This window comes from Archocentrus centrarchus, chromosome 4 (assembly GCF_007364275.1).
Source record: "Archocentrus centrarchus isolate MPI-CPG fArcCen1 chromosome 4, fArcCen1, whole genome shotgun sequence".
Classification (NCBI taxonomy): Eukaryota; Metazoa; Chordata; class Actinopteri; order Cichliformes; family Cichlidae; genus Archocentrus; species Archocentrus centrarchus.
The window spans coordinates 37693802-37713280 of record NC_044349.1 but is presented as its reverse complement, the minus strand read 5'-3'; the positions used below and the strand labels follow the sequence as shown (position 1 = coordinate 37713280).

The following is a 19479-nucleotide window of genomic DNA, read 5'->3' as shown; positions in this document are numbered from 1 at the left end:
AATAAATAAAAATGACCTTGGTCCAAAAGTGCAAATAAGGCTTCAAATTAAATCAAAAAGATTTTTTTTAAACGCTCAGCATTGCAGCGATGCTGCCGTGGAAGGAAAGCTCTGCTTTCAACAGTCTGCATTCAGCTTTATTTTGGTTTCTGTCAAACGCTCCCACACCTTTGACAGTCTGTCTCCAATTTCTTTCATTTTCTCCACCCTCCTCTCTGCTCCACCATTGTTATGCTGTTGTTACTTTCTTCTTTGTTGGTACTGTTTTTATTGGTAGACAATGGAGGCAACACTGGCCCCATATCTTCCTGTAGTGTACTGCAATTACAAAATCACACAATAAGCGGAACACAATAGATGGATGGGTTTAAAAATATGACACTTCAATGATGAAATTCCACGTTGACAAATTTTGTAGTGGACGTCATCGATTATGTCGATGAATCGTTTGCAGCCCTATAGAATAATAAAGGTAGTTAATGCAAAATTACTTTTCCTCCACAGAAATATGACACAGGGTTAAAGGTGATAGAACTCGTTCCATCTTTCCACAGAAGGCCAATGACAATGAGCCTTGGAGCCTTGGAGCATAACCAGCCCACAAATGAGTGAACGTCACTTTGTTTATGTTTGTTCACATCTGACTTTGTACTGAAGACATACATAGAGCCGTTTATTTATAAAAATGTGAAGCAGTATGAATCTAAACAGAAGAAATGGTTCAGTAGTTTTCTAAGATTTTATTTTGTATTAGAATCCATCCATTCTCTTCCACTTATCCTGTTCAGGGTCGCAGGGGGGCTAGAGCCTATCCCAGCTGTCATAGGGCGAGAGGCAGGGTACACCTGTACAGGTCGTCAGCCTGTCGCAGGGCCAACACAGAGAGAGAGTCACACTCACATTCACACCTGTGGGCAATTTAGAACCACCAGTTAACCTAACCCCAGTAACTGCATGTCTGTGGACTGTGGGAGGAAACCCACGCAGACACAGGGGGAACATGCAAACTCCACACAGAAGGATTCGAACCCAGACCTTCTAGCTGTGAGGCAGCAGTGCTAACCACCAGGCCACCGTGCCGTCATATTAACATCTACATTATTTATATTTTCCAAATTCTGACAGAAAACATAATATTTACACCAAAATTAACCTTATCATCTACACTTAGGAGTAAAAAGGAACCTTTAAGCCTGACAGTGATGTAGTGCTTTATATTGTCATATAGATAGTCATCAACTGATATTGAAAACCTGTGATTTTTTTCCCATATCGCCCAGCTTTAGGTGCAGCAGCAGAGCATCCTCTGAAACAAGCTGTTTAGGTCCTCTTCCTTTAAGGCTACCCTCCCTTTAAGCCAACCATCTCCTGATTCGCTTCTCTTTACAAAAGGCAGCCAATCAGAAGAAAGCTGGTTGTTTCAGGCAGAGGATTAACTGGAGCTACACCAAGGCCCAGAAAGATTATTCTGAGTCATGCAAAGATACTCTAGTCCAAGAATGAAAATAAGAAGTGAGCACAACAGGTCCTCTTTGATATCTACAGAGAAGGAAAGGAAACAAAGACGTTTCCTCAGGGACCATAACGTTGTTGGGTTTTTAATTTGTCCAGTACTTTGGAAATACGTGCTAATGACTTAATAATGACACCGTGGCTGTATCTTTGATTTATGAGACATTTCTTTCCTGTGTGGCTGCATCAGAACACACTGATCCATGCAGACCAATCAGAATCAGAAACAAAGAGAAGCATAAGATTTGGGTCAGAGGCCCACTGTGGTGGTCTCAGGAATCTGTGCAGTATTGATTGTTTTATGATGTCTGTCCCATGGACTACACTGGCACAAAAAAAGGAGACTATGAACGGGACATCCATTTACCAATACCTCTGAATAATGGATGAACATGCTTTCAAACCCAACAAAGGCCGAGTCTCCCGTGCACACACAAAGCACTCAGAAAGCCATTTCAGCTCCTATGAAGCCTAATGAGGCATTTGACTTTACTAAAAGCAGCAGCGGCCACAGCAACAACACAGCTACATACACAGCAAGAGCCCAATCCCAGATCCACCGAGGTGTGACACCCGCTCGCAGATATATGACTCTTTGGTGCTTGATTGTCTTGGGGAAGAAGAGAGAAGTCACATCTCTGCTGTTTGAATCCAGAGGGCTTCAGAGAGACCAACATGACGTTTTAATGTTCAAATTAGATTTCACTCTCAGAAGGCAGAGGGCAGCTGGAGGCTGCAGACACAAAACCAGAAAACCAGGACACTGCTTTCTTTTCCAGTCATTCGCACATATTTGGTATTTTTTGAGAAAAAAGTTGACCACAGCAGTAAAAACATCCTATTATACACTGAGAATGACTCTCGTTCTAAACTGAAGGACTTGTAGCCTCTAAATGAACAAACACATGGGGATAACGACTGCAGTTCAATGATAAAGGTGATGTGTGCTTGCTGGAAAACTAGAAATACACCCAAATTTCATCTATTGGACAAGTTGTAAGGTCAGAAACATAGATACCATAAAGGATGGACATAGCTTCCGGGTCTAAAGAGTGAAGCCAATGGGGAAGTGTCTTAAATCTGCATTCTTTGTAATGGCCAGCTGAGGGAGACTCCTCTGATTGTATATAACGGCGATTCTTCAGCACCCTTAGGCCCCAGTCACACAGGCTGGGGAAAAATGTGTACGGCCTGGTTAGCGAGTGGTTGTGTGAACTCAGCTGCAAAGCAAGCCACTCTGTGTCACACTCGTCACAGTTTAACAACCGCTTAGGGAGCAGTTTGCCAGCGTTTGCAGACAAGTTGATGTCTTCCATACAAACTACATGTGACAGTGGCAACCTGCTCACAACTAAAGCAATCACAAGGAGGTTTTGGTAGAGCCCTACGCCAAACAGCCGCTCTCTCTTTGACACAGTATACAATACTGCAGGTGGAAAAGGCGCCTCTAACCTGTTACTAACTGGATCTGATCACCGTTCTTCATTCTGTCACGCTGCAGAGGTGCTGGTAGTGCTGATTCTTTTTTTGGCCCCCACATGATAATTAATTTTCACAACCAAATGTCACAATCATCTTTTAAAATCTGTGATTTTAATGTCAAATGCAGAATACACACTGGGACAGCTGTGGCTCATGTGGTAGAGTGGGTCGTCTATCGGTCTGAAGCTCGGTCTACCGGCTCCTCTAGTCGGCACTGAAGTGCGCTTGATGCTGAACCCCTCGTTTCCCCCAGTGCATGCATGTTATAGTGTGTGTGTTAGACAAAAAGCACTCAGGCATAGATAAAAGTGTCGTATGAATGTGTATGTGATTGGATGGATGAGACTTGTAGTAGAAAGGTGCTATATGGGTACCAGTCTATTTACCATTTATCTTTAACATTTACCTTTATCCCTCCCCCCCGTCTGTCATCTGGTTTCACCTTCACAGCAGGACTTTCCTATCTCCATCTTTTATATACAGTCTAAGGAGAGGACCATGATGAATAAAACTGCCTATGAGGATTTAAATACTCTTAAGTGACTGATATTTTATTACCCAGGTGTCCATATGGACACCTATTAATGGAAGAACAAGGAAAAGGAATATACTGGGCTAATTTTGACCAAAGTGCAGGTGTGCTAACATCATTTGATGTCCTGACAATAAAAACTGCACCCGGGATAATTTAGGTCTAACCTATTTATAAATCAAGCTTGTTTAAACTAGTGCTGAATTTGCCACTTCATGAGTTATTGCATCTACCTGCAGCACCGTAATCCATCAGCAACATCGGGCTTGGGCAGCACACTTCGCACCCTGACACATCTGAGATTTCTGTGTCACATTTTGGCACAGACACACAAACTAATATAAATTAGATTAAGCCATGTTTCCCCCACTGGAGCCAAAAAATACCCCAAAACTCAGAAACAGTTCTTATAACTAATAAAATAAGGATCTCACTTAGTGCTTTCCGTGGCTCTGGAGAGCAGCCAGACCAGTAAAAAGTGTTTATGCGTGCACTGAGAAACCAGTGAGGCTTCCACAGAAGGATCATTCCATATGAAATTTAGCAAATCTAAATAAAAGACCCACTTAACTCCCTCAAAATCAGCTGATTCTGACTACATTAAAAATAGTTTTGGCACAGAAAGAATCGTAGCTGGAAGATGAGCCTGGGCTCCAAATGTAGGCAGAAAGGAGAACTTGTTTTGATCTCACATCGCAGCGTGAAGCTTCAAAATGAACCCAAAATACATTTTCTCACATTTTCTCCGTGAATTATCGCAAACAGATCACCCATCCAGGGTACCGATGCATTTAATGTCTGTGACATTAAATGAAATCATTTGTAAGTCTAATTCTTTAATTACAAACATAAAAATATGTGGTCGAACTTTTCGGCAGGGCTTAAAGAATGTAATACATTGTGAGTTTGTTCTGTAGATTTGTGTGTTGGCCTGGAAGCTGCAGTCTATCACAAAATGCAGCTTTGATATTTGGACACTGAGCCCAGCAAAGAAATCCTGACTCAGGGCTAATCACAAGCTCTGAAATTTAAGCTCGTTCACCTGCAGTAGAAACAAAACAAGCACTGTAACCAGCAGCTTTCAGGTTAAGGACTGCCTCTGCTCCGAGGCTAAAGCTGCAGGATCAGCATCAGCTGCTAAAGAATCAATCAGGGTCCAGAAATTTAACACAAACAAAGAGAAAAGATTTAAATTAAGCCTGAAGATGTCCTCCTGTCCATCGACAGGAGGACAAAGCCAGCTCTGCAGAGGGATGCAGAAAGACAGAAAGAATCTGCTAAAAGGATAAATGCAACAATATGTGGTATTATTACTACAAAAATGCTCACTGCAAGGAAGATTTTAATTATATTTATAGTACTCTAGGTCTGCAGCATAGTTTATATAGTATGATATTATGCTGTGCCATTACAAAGTGCACATAGAGACTGGAGCAATTTGTCCCAATAAAACAGAGTGCTGCAGGGAGGACGGCTACCAACCTGGGATTTTTTTTTATATGGCAGAAAATATTCCCTGTGGGAAATAAATACTTATGATGCTTAAATATTGTAAGATAGCCCACACAAAACTAAGCCTACACCATATTAAGCTAACCATAGCCATGAGGCTACCATAATATACATAATAATGAGCAGCTAGTCAATGTTTAATATGTGTGTGCTTATAATAAAGTAACTAATAACAAAGGTAATATTGATTTAATGAGTGAATAGGCAAACACTGTCTTTACTGCACTGATCCAGTCTCTCAGGGGCGTCTACCAACAGTGAGTCAGGGTCCGTGTTGTTGTTGTTCGTCTCCCCGGGGTGTGTTTTCCTGAGCCGTTCCCTGGCTCCTTGTGTTTATTTTTGGATTTCTGTTTGTTCTCTTTCAGACTGCATTTTTACATGTTTGTAGAAACTTATTAAAAGTTAGATTTTCATTCATTTTTGTGCTCCTCCACACCCATTTATGTCAGTTTTTTTTCCCCTGTTTTTGGGAGCTGGTTTTCTGCAGTGCATTTCTCTGCAAATTGTCTGCTAGTGATTAATTTCTTTGCCCACTGAGTTAGATTTAATGCTCCCGACTATGTTAAACTGCAGTGATGAATGTTCAGCTTGCCTCCACTCCATAAATCCCTGCAGGACCTTCTGCATGTTGCTCACTCTGGCATCTCAATGAGACAAATACATTCTTGCAGTCACGTCTACCGTATTAATCAGTGCTTAAAAACATTTATTATTACTAGAATTGATAAAAAGGTTTAAAAACCCACTGGTTAAATAGAAAAAACCCCACTGAGCCTTGCATCCCTTTATGAAGGCTTCACCAAGATGCATTGAGCCCCACGATGAGGGCTCATCCAGGAGGCTGGAGAAAAGGTAAACACCGATGGAGACCTGCTGAACTCAGTCAAGTGTCACATCCCATGCTGGGTAAATGACAGCCTTCCTCCACAGCAGGGATTTTATTCACAGAGCCGTTCTGTTTGAGCAATTGGGATTAAGTTCAAATAGGATTCTCTGCCTTTCTCCTTCAAAAGATATCACATTAAGCAAGAAGCCAATCTGTCTCTAAGACACACAATTTAGAGACAGCAGTGTGAAAACAGTTTCTCTGCCTGAACAGTGTCAGGCACTTTAAAAAGTTCCTGAATCCTTGTTAAAGCTGATCTCCAATACAATAGGGTAAGAAGTTAGATTTGTAAAAGAGCAGCACCCACGCTCACCGTTTTATCTTTGTGAAAGTGTGTCGTCAGATACAGCATCCTAAATCTTCCCCTCTCACACTGAGAGGATGAACTGAATCACACACTTTCTCTACATCACTGCATGAGATTTGTTTTATTCTGGGCACAGTGTATAAGTGAGGCTTTTCCCATGAGCCTGTGAGAACACAGCCGCTCAGCTGTGCAGCATAAGTCCTGTATACAGAGCTACTATTGCTCCAGTTGGTATTCCCTGACTGCAAAGCAACTACTGCAGTACTGAAAAAAAACATATATTATATATATATAAATATATAATTAAAAATCCCAGCTCGCCCTGTGGGCGGTCTTTGCCCTCCAAGCTCAGGTCCTCTACCAGAGGCCTGGGAGCTTGAGGGTCCTGCGCAGTATCTTAGCGCTCTTCTGGACAGAGATCTCAGATGTTGTTCCAGGAATCTGCTGGAGCCGCTCTCCCAGTTTGGGGGTCAGTGCCCCGAGTGATCCGATTATCACAGGGACCACTGTTACCTTCACCTTCCACATCCTTTCCAGCTCCTCTCTGAGCCCTTGGTGTTTGTCGAGCTTCTCGTGTTCCTTCTTCTTGATGTTCCCGTCACTTGGTATTGCAACGTCTATCACCACGACTTTCTTCCTTTGTTTGTCCACCACTACGATGTCCGGTTGGTTAGTCATCACAAGTTTGTCTGTCTGTATCTGGAATTCCCCCAGGATCTTAGCTCTGTTGTTCTCAACCACCCTTGGGGGCATGTCCCATTTTGACCTCAGGACTTCCAGGTCATACTCTGCACAGATGTTCCTGTATACTATGCCGGCCACTTGGTTATGGTGTTCCTTGTATGCCCTGCCTGCTAGCATCTTGCACCCTGCTGTTATGTGCTGGATTGTCTCAGGAGCATCTCTGCACAGCCTGCAGCTGGGGTCCTGCCTAGTGTGGTAGACCCCAGCCTCTATTGATCTTGTACTTAGAGCTTGCTCTTGTGCTGCCATGATTAGTGCCTCTGTGCTGTCTGTCAGTCCAGCCTTGTCCAGCCATTGGTAGGATTTCTCTATGTCAGCCACTTCTTCTATCTGCCGGTGGTACATGCCGTGCAGAGGCCTGTCCTTCCATGATGGTTCCTGTTCTTCCTCCTCGGATTTCTGCTGCCTGAGGTACTCACTAAGCACATGATCCTTTGTGGCCATCTTCCTGATGTACTCGTGGATCTTTGTTTCATCTAGGACAGTGGTTCTGACACTCACTAGTCTTCGGCCTCCTTCCTTCCACTTAGCGTACAGTCTCAGGGTGCTGGATTTGGGGTGAAACCCTCCATGCATGGTAAGGAGCTTTCTTGTCTTGATGTCAGTGTCTTCTATCTCCTCCTCTGGCCAGCTTATTATCCAAGCAGGATATCAGACAACTGGCAGGGTGTAGGTGTTGATTGCCTGGATCTTGTTCTTCCCATTCATCTGACTCTTCAGCACTTGCCTTACTCTCTGCAGGTATTTGGAGGTTGCAGCTGTCCTAGTGGCCTCTTCATGGTTCCCAATTGCCTGTGGGATTCCAAGGTACTTGCAGCTGTCTTCATTGTCTGCAATGTTGCCTTCTGGTAGTGCAATCCTCTCAGTTCTGACTACCTTCTCTCTCTTTGTTACCATCTGACTACACTTCTCCAGTCCGAATCACATACACATATATCACATGATTTGAAATGTCTGTTTCTATAGAGTCCACGCCCCTTGGTGTGCTGAAGCTGCCCAATCATTCAAGCTGTCCAGAATCATATAGCATATGATAGATAAGCTCTCAGTTTCTAAACAAATGCTCAATATGATTACAGTTCCCCCCTCGGTTCCTGACTTACGGTGTAAAATAATGGCTAGAAAAGTGTTTTTGTAGATTATGATGATACATATGATATGATGTCCTGTGTTTGGCAGTGTATAAAGAGTAGTAGACTAAAACTCCAATTCATCCATCCAGCTTCTTCTCCTTATCCACTTTCAGGGTGGTGGGGGGGCTGGAGCCTATAGGGCGAGAGGCGGGGCACACCTTGGACAGGTCGCAGGGCTACCACAGACAGACAGACAACCATTCACACTCACATTCACACCTACAGCCAACTGAGTATCACCAGTTAACCTAACCCCATGCATATTTTTGGACTGCGGGAGGACGTTGGAGTACCCAGACAGAGCTCAGACAGACACAGGGAGAACATCCAAACACCACACACAAGGGCCCGGACTCAAACCCAGGACCTTCTTGCTGTGAGGCGACAGTAACCACTGCACCATAATGCTGCTGAAAAGGAACATGCATTAATGAATGCATCTGTTTTTCCTATCAGCACTGACTCAGTCAGAACAGTTAAAAACTATGCAGGTTTTTATGTCTCTGTTGTGTCTCCTAATTGCCTGCAGTGAGTTTAACATGAATAGAAGACTGTGGTTCAGTTTCCTTTTGATGAAGGGGCTTTTTTTTTGTTTATCTTTATATAAAATAAAAAGTATATTTTTATACAGAATGTCATCACTTCTTCTGCCCTGGCTATCACCAGGATGAAGGCATAAACAGGTAATGAGGCCCAGCTGTTTGGAGTATAAAAAATGGCAGCCTGCTGGTTAAGAAAACATCGTTGTTGCCCTAAAGCCAGAGATAAAGGGACTAACTCGGACCATTAATGGACAGCTGAGACGATCAATAGCAGATCAAAGCTATCAGGGAGTTGTTTCCCCCAATCCATAAGAGAGGAACACTTTCCGGGAAGATGTAATTAGATGTGAAATGAAAGAAGCCCAGCTATCTTTAGACAGAGGTAGACTGGCAGATATTACAGCAGACACAGATGCTGCTCAGGGAACGAAGACTGGAGCCAATCTGCAGTTCCTCAATCACAGAAAACGCTACAAGCTGGAAGTCTTCATCTACTGCCACTCTTAATGATTCAGTTAAGAGGATTGTGAGGAGGTGGGACAAGCAGAAATCACAAAACAGCAGCTCCTCTGTACACTGACAGACCCCACATTTAAAGCTGCATTCATCCTTTGCATCCTTTCAGTTAATGACAGTTTCAGTCAAACTAATGATCCCCAGAAGAGCGGACACAGACCTCACCTGATCCACCCTTCACTCACCTGTCTGGCCGTACACGCTCTTGCACAACGTGAAAGACTTTGTTTTGACTCATTTTCAAGATGATTGTAGTTTTAGGAAAGAAAACACTTTTGTAATAGTGTTGAAACATGTTTCTTGGGTGCGGCATCATGTGGATCATCAGATGTCATATCCTCTCATATCCTCATAACTTCAGGTGTTCCCTTTGCTGATGTTTGGACCATTTTCTGCCATAAGATGGTGTTAGTCTCTGCTCATCAGGGACACTCAGTATGAACTTTAACATTCTCCATCTTCCCTGTGCTAACCATTGCTCTGTAACGAACCACCAAGTAGAACATATATGTCAACTGGCTTAACTTCACTGATGCTCCAAATGCAGCCACTTTTAGTTTTCCATCTTCATTTATGTCCAAAGTTAAACTTGGATAAATAAAGATCATTAGTCTTTGCAAAGGTGTTACATAAAGTTTTAAGGAGCTGGAACATTTGTGACAAAACAACAAACAAATCAGCCCACATTAAAAGCACCACAGTGTTCTCCACACAATTCATCTACAACCTCCTCTGATGCACAAAGTGAGAGATTATCATCAGCTGATACGTATTAAAATGCCAGATTCATCCAGGATTGAATCCCCCCTGAAGCTGTGTGTCCTCCCCCTGCTCTTCATCCCAGTTTTCCCATCTTCTCCCCACTGTCCTTTCAAAGTAAAAGCTAAAAAGCCCCAACAGTGCTGCACTGCATTGCCAAAAGCATCTGCCTTCACACACATATTCAATTCAGTTTTATTTATATAACTCCAAATCACAGCAAACAGTCGTCTCAAGGCACCTTGAACCTGAGTAACATCCATTCTTAATCCAGAGGCTTTAATATGATGTGGGCCCACCCTTTGCAGCTGTAACAGCTTCAGCTCTTCTGGTAAGTCTTTCCACAGGTTTAGGAGTGTTTATGGGAATTTCTGACCGTTCTTCCACTGATGTTGGAGAGAAGTCCTGGCTCACAGTCTCTAATCCATCCCAAAGGTGTTCTATCAGGCTGAGGTCAGGACTCTGTGCAGGCCAGTCAAGTTCTTCCACACCAAACTGGTTCATCCATGTCTTTATGGAGCTGCTTTGTGCACTGGTGTGCAGTCGTGTTGGAACAGGAAGGGGCCATCCCCAAACTGTTCCACAGAGTTGGAGCATCAAACTGTCCCAAATGTCTTGGTATGCTGAAGCATTAAGAGTTCCTTTGACTGGAACTAAGGGGCCGAGCCCAACTCCTGAAAAACACCCCCACACCATAACCCCCCTCCACCAGATAGAGATGGCAGATGGAGAAGTGTGATTCATCCCTCCAGAGAACACGTCTCCACTGCTCTAGAGTCCAGTGGCGGCGTGCTTTACACCATCCAACACTTTGCATTGAGCTTGGTGATGGAAGGCTTGGATGCAGCTGCCATGGAAACCCATTCATGAAGCTCTCACTGTTCTTGAGCTGATCTGAAGGTCACATGAAGGTTGGAGGTCTGTAGTGACTGACTCTGCAGGAAGTTGGTGACCTCTGTGCACTTTGACCCTCAGCATCCTCTGACCCCACTCTGTGATTTTACGTGGCCTACCACTTCATGGCTGAGCTGCTGTCGTTCCCAATCGCTTCCACTTTGTTATAATCTCACTAACAGCTGATTGTGGAATATTTAGCAGTGACTGGACTTGTTGCACAGGTATCATCCTATCACGGTACCACGCTGGGATTCACTGAGCTCCTGAGAGCGACCCATTCTTTCACTGATGTTGGTAGAAGCAGTCTGCATGCCTAGGTGCTGGAACAGTATAGGTAGATAAACACCAACAGAGCCATTAGAAAGAGCATTCCTACACAGAACAAATAAATGAGTTCATTAATTACCACATTTGGTCACATTAGGCTCTAAAATAGCTTTGTTGCTTGTGGGTTAAAGGCACACCTATGCAGAAATAATAATAATTATGATTAAATACCATGGTGTGCATACAGGCTCCACATCTACACTTTAAGTCCCAGAAGCCGTCCCATCAAACTCGACAGGTTCCTTCTTAAACAGGGACAAAGACAAAAAGCTTGAAAACACATTACAGTGGTTTGAGTTTTCCGCACTAACTTCTGCTTATCATTGTGCAGAGTGTGCACAAAAAGCTGTATGTGATTGACGTGTGAAATACGTCGCATCTATATCTGCATTTGTGGTTTCAGAGCCTGAAAGTGAGAAATTGTTGGCTGGTGCATGCCTGAGCGTGCCGAGCCACACAGTTTCATGTGCTCAGAAAGCCGTTTCCTGGAGACATTCTGATTGATGCTTTAGACGACTAACTGAGTCCTACTTTGGAGCACGTCAGTCCGGTGATTCAGCAGTATTTTGAAGCCGGCACTGGTGTGTACAGCAGTAATCTCTGTGCAGCGAAGGGCAGAAGATGGCATTTTGATTCAGTGAGCAAAAGCTCATGGCAGCCAAGCGGATGTATCCACCAAATATATTCCCATGTGTTTGTCTGCAGTGAAATGAAGCATTCAGCCAGGGGATTAGCTCCAAACAATTGGCTTTTACAAAGTACCATGTAGTACTGCTCCTGTGAAAACACGCCTGTGGCACAATCTGTATGGCCCAATAGATGCAGATCAGTAATCTGAGGTGTTCTAACAATGACCTGGCTGATTGCTCTCAGGAGCGTGGAAACAGCTGATTGGCCCACTTAAAGCCTTCAGCTTTTTCAAGGAAACCTTCAGGCAGGCCTCTTTGTACAGCGAGTGCAGAAAACACCCAAAGAAGTAGACGAGTGAAGAGACTTCCTGACAGCTCATTTCACATTCTGCCTCCTGCTTCCACCCACTTAATGTGGAGCCTCCACCGCTCTGATGTTAGCTAATTCTTTTATGAAAAACACAACATCGTGCCATCTTTCCTTTCTCAGACACTTCCACCATTACGGGGCCTTCACTGTACACGGGGACTCTCAACCCAGAAAGAACAAGAGCTCTTTTTTCACAGCGGCTCCTGACATACTTCAGTCCAGTCGTGTATATTAATAAAAGATAGCGACTGAGCTGACGGGATTCACGCCCGCCTGGGCACCAGCTGCAATTATAGTCGACATGTCAGAGAGACAGAGCTCCGCCGGAGATGAGGCTGCCGCGGCCGCTGTCTGGATGGTTGACAAATGAAGTCCCCTCGCACCGATAACAGGCGCACACTTAACTCTCTGAGACTGGATGCACAGACCTGCTGGGTCTCCTGTGAACATCAGAATCAGGGCTTTGCCTGCCTCACAGTGGGTCTTTGGGGTGGGTCAACATGACTGGGCCCCACATATTAGAGGCTGTGGTACTGTATCTGACAGAAATCTATTTATGTCCCTGTTACTTCTGGCTATTTGACAAACAGAATGTTTATTATGGCCATTAAAGGTAATTACATTACAACACTGATGCCTTTGTCTTAAACCTCTCTGAGGGGCAAGAAAACCCAGTGAATGGGGCCAATTGAAGTGCCTCTAAAGCACAACAAAGCTGCTAGACAATTATAATGATCATTATTCTGTATTATTATTTTTTTTGCAACTTTAATTATTAAAAGGAGTTTAGGGTAACCTCAGAAAACCGTCTGGCTCGCTCACCAGCTGTAGGTTAAACCCGTCCACAGATCCAGCGATTCGTTAGCTGTGCTTTGCTTCGTCCCTGTTGTCTGGGTAACCCTCTACCATGTTTACCATCCAATCACGTGTCAGTCAACAGCATTCTTCACTCTCATTGGCAGTCACGTCCATCGCTCATCCTCAAAACTGAGAAGTTTGCCCTGAGCGCCTGCATGATGTAGCCAGAAGTTTGTAAAATAGCTTGGAGTTTGTCCATAACAGGCATGCTAATATTAGCAGCTTAGTTAGTTCTATCCTGAAAATAAAAAAAAACAGTTCCTCCATTAATCAAATGCCTTGCTGGTGCTGTCTTACATACTGTATTTCCATGCATGTTTGCACATGTTTCAATAAATCTCTGCACCTATGTCCCATCTTCCTAGAAAACATTTTTTTAAAAGGTGGCAGGCTCAAGACTTTTGCACAGTACATGTGTTAAAATTCATTAATAAATAAAAAAGCCTTTAATATTAATAAAAAGATAGCCAAGGTATGTTTGCCCTGATTTTTCCATCATCATGCATTTATGCACCTTTTTGTAAGCGGCTAAAATGAGGCCCGTGTGGAAGGTTTGGGGCCAGCGATGGAGACCCAACAGCATTTCAGCCAAAAGCACAACAGGTGAGAGGTGATTTAGAGACAAGGGCATCAGGATACATCGAGAACCTTTTGGAGTTTCTACAAATTACCTTGTAGAAAAAAAGTGTGATAAAAATAATGGTTTTATCCCAACTATCATTCGATGCCCAAATGTAACTGACATTAAAGTCAGATTAGTCAGCCAGCCTACTGACAACCCTGATATTTAACAAAGCAAACATTCATCTTACTAATAAAACCTGACAGTCCGCAGTTATTATGGGAAATGCCGAGTCTGTAAATCTTTGTTACGTATCACGGGAGCTACACACAAAACCCAGTAAATCTGTGTGTGTGTACGTTTCACTGCAACACAACACACACAGAAACGCTGATAAACGCAGTCCTGCTGTTTGCTGGTGAGTAAACGCCCTGCAACAGCATCTATTTATTAAGACCACGTGTTGATGAGCAATGACTCCGAGCTGCAACAACAAGCTGCACAATTAGAGAATTTAATTACAAAGTGGCCCCCACTTTGCTTAGGATAAGAAATGTTCTTTATCAATAATTCAGACCTATTGTTAGTTTTAGTGTCTGCTCATGTATGTGGTTCTTTGGATACAGTTTCTGGTCCCTTACTTTCTATTGGAAGTCTGTTTTCCAGGTATTTTTGCATGCAGGTGAAGAAATGAACTGAGATGCAATAAAAGCTTAAATGCCATTTTTGTTTGCCTCCAGTCTTTTATGCACATCTTATTTGAACTATGAATCAGTGATGTTTACACAAGCCTCAAATTAAGATTTATACAGCACACCAAAAGAGAAAAATAAAGATTTTATTTGTATTCACTTCTATAACCAATTAATCAAGATTCATATATTAACTGGATAAGAAATGATGCCTCTATCAGTTCAGATTGACCTTAATTTGAAATGTCAAAAGAATCAGACGGCTTTGTAGTCGGGTAAATACAGACGGAGCACTCCCTGATGTTATGTTGAAACGGACAAATAAATCCCCTTTGGCTTGTTGCTTAGCACTTAATGTCATAAAATTGCCCAAGAGGAAAAACTAACTAGCAGGCGTATGTTTGTACATTTAATATAAACTGCATCTAATTTACTTTCATTTGGAGATGAGAGCCCTGCGAAATGACCGAGGACGGTGTGCTGTGGGTTTTATAATCTGCAAAGAGAAATCTGAAGCATTACAATGAAATCAGGTGTAAAAATGGTCAGACAGCAGCAACAAAGCTGGAAACACCAGCGTCAGTGGCAAAAGGAGGGGCTACTCATAGACTGTAAGCAAAAGATGGACACAGTACCTTATACCTGCTTTCTTTCTAATGGCCAGCAGGGGGCAACTCCTCTGGTTGTAAAAAGACATTTATATGGAAGTCTGTGGGAAAATGGCCCCGCTAATGTAAAAATCTATGCATAAAAAAAAAAAATCCTCCTTATTCACGTCCTTATTTATTGCAGACGTTCAGGGTCGCTTTCACTGACGTCTGACGATTCATGTTAGCTGGTGCTGAATGGTTTCTTGGCCTTTGTTATATGGCAGTTGGTGGTGTGTTTTCAGACAGTTAAATTGTGTTGTTTTGTGATACAGACTCAAATCTACAGCACTTTCTTCTTGGTTAGCATCACTTGCTCAAAATCCTGATGCATTTCCAATAATCGGTGATAATCCGCTTCAAGGGCCGAGCTCTGCGCCGTGCCAGACATTTGATTTTTGTTTTCGAGGGTCTGTTAGCCGCTGGATCTCTCTTTGATTTAATGCTACTCATCTGAAATGCATCCAGGAAGCTTCAAGCTGCACGGTGCAGAGAACAACACACGGGCATGTGGTCAGCTGCTGATCTAAGGAGCAGTTTCAATATTGGTCAATCATGTTCATCTAACAGTGGGAAGCCAAAATCATGATAACTGTGCAGCCCTCGACCTCAGCAGTAGATGCTTATTACCGTACTCCAAGTCTGTCAGCCATAGTTCACTGAGAAACTTTACAAGATCATCAAAAAGTCCATAACTACACAGATTTCACACAACTTGAAAGAAAGAAAAAGTTGTCTAAACAGATCGATGACTCCCTGACCAGAACCGACTTGTCTCTACGTGCCAACAAGCCTTTTTTGTGGAGTAATACAATTAAAGATGCTCCAAAAGGCACCAGCAGGACAAATATAATTGAGAGGTCCAGTGACTCCAATTAGAGGAGGTGTGCCGACACAGGCAAACACAGTGGCCACGCCCCTACCAGTCATTAGCATTCACCCTCCCAGAGTGGTTATGAAGGGAAACCATACACAGAAAGAAGTGTTTCTGTAGCACGCTGTAAGCATGTTTATTTTAACACGGGAGTCTATGACATCAAGTGGCATCAGCCTCAAGTGGCCATTAGTGGAACTGCAGTTTTTGGCACTTTTGCCTTGGCTTCACTTCAGAGGCCTGGAGGGGTTTGGTTTGGTCTTCACCAGCAGACCTGAGGCTGTGAGCCTGCAGGACCGGCAGCTTCGTGGTTTAAAACAAGCACGCGGAGGGCCAGCTCCCTCCTCTGAGCCTCCCCCACCACCTCCACCTCTTGTTGTTTGAACATGGACTTAACAGTTTTAAAGTACAGTATAAACTGTTTTATGTTTGTTAAATGAATCGAGAATGGTGTTAAATAATGAGGATTAGTTACTGACCAAAATGATCCGGATTTCTGCCACAGTCCAGCAGCCCCATCTGAACCACTCTCTTCAAATGAGCAGCGTCTCCATCACTGTGCAGTCTAAGGATTCACTGGAGGAGAGTCTTCTTTAATAACCCCTCATTTTTATTACACTTCAGTGCCGCTGTGATATTTGTAATAATGCTTCATACTATCAATCTGGCCCATTGCTGTGGCAAAGAAAATGGAAAGGTGTGCATGTAAATATATGTATATTTTTTTTTACAGGTTTTGATTCGTTTCACTTATGAGTGATGCCTGCAGTGAACTCTGGCTGAGATTTACTGTTCCTGAAGCCCTGAGGCACATTCTTAATGCCAAAGTTATGATAATAACAGCTCAGCTGATGGAGACGCATCAGTTAGCTAAATATTTTGTGTGGTATTTAAAATATCTGAAGAAGATTTTCAGGTTTAGTTTGAAGCAGAAGCCCGGAGGAACCAGAGCACCCTGAAACAAAGACACTAAGAAATAAAAGATGAGGATCAGCCACAAAAATGTGATTTTTTTGTGCGGTTTGTGTTTTTAACTCATTTTCATATGAAAATGTTTGAGGAGAACATTTCAGATTAGCTGTCACAGTTAAAGGAAGGAGTGCAGGCGTGAGAAACACAGAGAAATGAAAAGTATCCCTTTGGTGGATTCAGGGTTAAATGACATGATGTCCTGTTAGTTGGATACAGTAATAACCACGGCACACTGCTGTAAATGAAGCATTATTCAATCTGATGCATGACCCCCACTGTACTGGGTGATCAATATGACCTAGTGGAGGACTGAACCGTGACTAATGTGGTCCATTTGGCTGCTCAAGACCACATAAAGACCTGCCCTGCTCAGGAGACAAAACGCAGAGATTCAGATCCTGTCTGAGGCGGCCGAGCGGTGTAATCTGTGCAAAACAGCCTCAGAACGGGAGAGGCTCTGGACTCCGAGGGTGTGCGGTGGCAAAATGTGTTCTTTAGTGTGAAATAATAATGCACTGAGCAGGTCAGCACACACAGACACACATACCTGGTCCCAGCCTCAGCAGGCAGGCTGGAACAATACCAGGGCAGAGGCTGCAGCCACACAAGTTATCTCATCGCCACTGACAACCTGGGTGTGTCTCAGCACACACGAACATTCACCAACTTGTTCCTCCATCAGCAGCAGCATCAGACCTGCGGCTGATACAAGTCTCCGTGCCCGCATCCAGCAGCCCCCCACCCTGACAGCCTAACGTCTGATGCCTCAGCTTTCTTACTGTTAAACTTGGGAGCCAGAGGGACACCGTGCTCACACTCCCGGCTGCTAATTTGATTAAAATCTGCTCTCCACGCCCCACTCACACATCTTTTCTTCCTGGCGTTCAGCTGAAGTCCTGAAACTCCGCACAGACGCCCTGTAACAGCCACAGTCATCAGGCTAAATAAACCCGCTTCCTCTGAGCCGTGAACTTGCTGACCGGCTCCACCACCTCCACCTCCAGCAGCAGCAGGTGCATCGGGTCCAACCTGACACACGGGCCACAAAACCAACTTCTACGGAGAATTAAAGGCGTCCTTACCACTCTGCTCCCCGAGAAAGACCAGTTTGAATTTTCTTAAAGGACTCCCAAAGTCGCTGCCCCCGGACATTTTGAAGAGGAGGAAGAAGAGGGGGGAGTACGGACTGGGTGTAGCTGAGTGCGCTCCCACTCGAGTTCTGAGATGTTGGATGGAAAAGGCGGCGCTGCTCAGACGCTCTCTCCCTCTCTTCGTGACACACACACACACACACACACACACACACACACACACTGCTGCACCGCTCCGTGACGCTTGGGGTTTTTTTTTTTTTTTCTTGTGCGCATGCGCGGTGTTGTTCTTCGTGATATAAAATGACGTCATGGGACTGGTGTAGAGGAGCTGCTGCCGGGCGGCACTTTGATCTTTTCTGGGTTCAGCACAAAGTTTGAAGACACGGAAACGCTGTGTGTGTGTGTGTGTGTGTGTGTGTGTGTGTGTGGTAACATTTTTACACATTTTTAGTTACTATTTGGAACGTTTTCAGAAACATTTGTGACTGAAAGGTTACATTTTGGAGGAATGTTTCCTCTTCTTTCTTTCTGCACTCTGAGCTGGTTTTACTTTGTTTTATTTTGCTTTAATGATCATTTTTCATTTATCAAGATATTAGTTTTGGCATACCCTGCATCATTTTTGTTTTGTCTTATCAAGCTACTCTACTTATTTTGTTACAAGTTTAAGGTTTAATATTTAATATTTTGGCTGCTCCAACACTCAAAAGTCTGAGGATCAATAAAGTATATATTCAGGAATCTGGACAAATGGAGGACAAAAGAAGTGGCAGACCCATCCTCAGCCATCTGTAAAACATGGTGGAGGCTCCGTCATGGTTCAGGGCTGCATTTCAGCCATTGGTGTTGCAGATCTTGTCAAAATAGATGAAATTATGAATGCAGAAAAGTACCATCAGAGTTTGATCCACCATGCACTACCATCTGGAAAGCACCTGATTGGTAACAGCTTCATTTTTAAGCATGACAATGATCCCAAACACACTGCCACTCCAGTATAAACATACAGGTGAACCCTATCAGTCATGGATCGGCCTCCCCAGGGCCGGACCTCAGCATTATGGAGCAGTGTGGTATCATCCGGACAGAGAACAGAACCAAAGGCAGAAACATCCAAAGAAGAGCTTTGAATGTCCTTCAGGAAGCCTGCAGAACTTTTCCTGAAGACTGCTTAAAGAAATGACCGGAAGCTGCCTCAGAGGGTTCAGCCTGAGCTCAAGAATAAAGGCGGTCACAGTCAAGCTCATTAGAACTGTACAAGCTCTGTTTTTCCTTAAATACTGTTTCCATGTATGTTTCCCATTTTTATAGCAAAATATAGAGAAATGAGGGGTGACTCAAGTCTTTTGCACAGCGCTGTATTAATATGTTTACTTATTTATTTTTTATGTTTACTTGAGTGTCTTCTGTATAATTTTGATCTTCTTGAACTTCTTTGTCATATTCAGTTTTAGGTTTGGGGTTTCACTCTTTGGCAGGAATCCCCCAGATTCTGGAAAAATCAAAGTACATCTGATCTTAAAAGAATGTTTCCTGTTTCAGTTTGTTTAAATGGCCCACTGAAGTAAAGTTTTTTTTACTTTGAAAATATCTTATCTCCCTTAAATTCAAACTCAATGAACAGCTCTGTCA

At 43.4% G+C, this 19479-nt stretch overlaps 1 protein-coding gene across 1 annotated transcript in view; it reads right to left on the bottom strand.

The window, feature by feature from the left end:
* The window catches only part of rab6ba (RAB6B, member RAS oncogene family a), a 72553-nt gene extending 54529 nt beyond the window's left edge, over positions 1-18024 (bottom strand). Inside the window, exon 1 of the mRNA XM_030727589.1 lies at positions 17836-18024. Coding sequence (XP_030583449.1) covers positions 17836-17905 — 70 coding nt within the window. The 5' untranslated portion in view covers positions 17906-18024. The remainder of the gene's footprint in view (positions 1-17835) is intronic.
* Positions 18025-19479: the final 1455 nt, after the last annotated feature.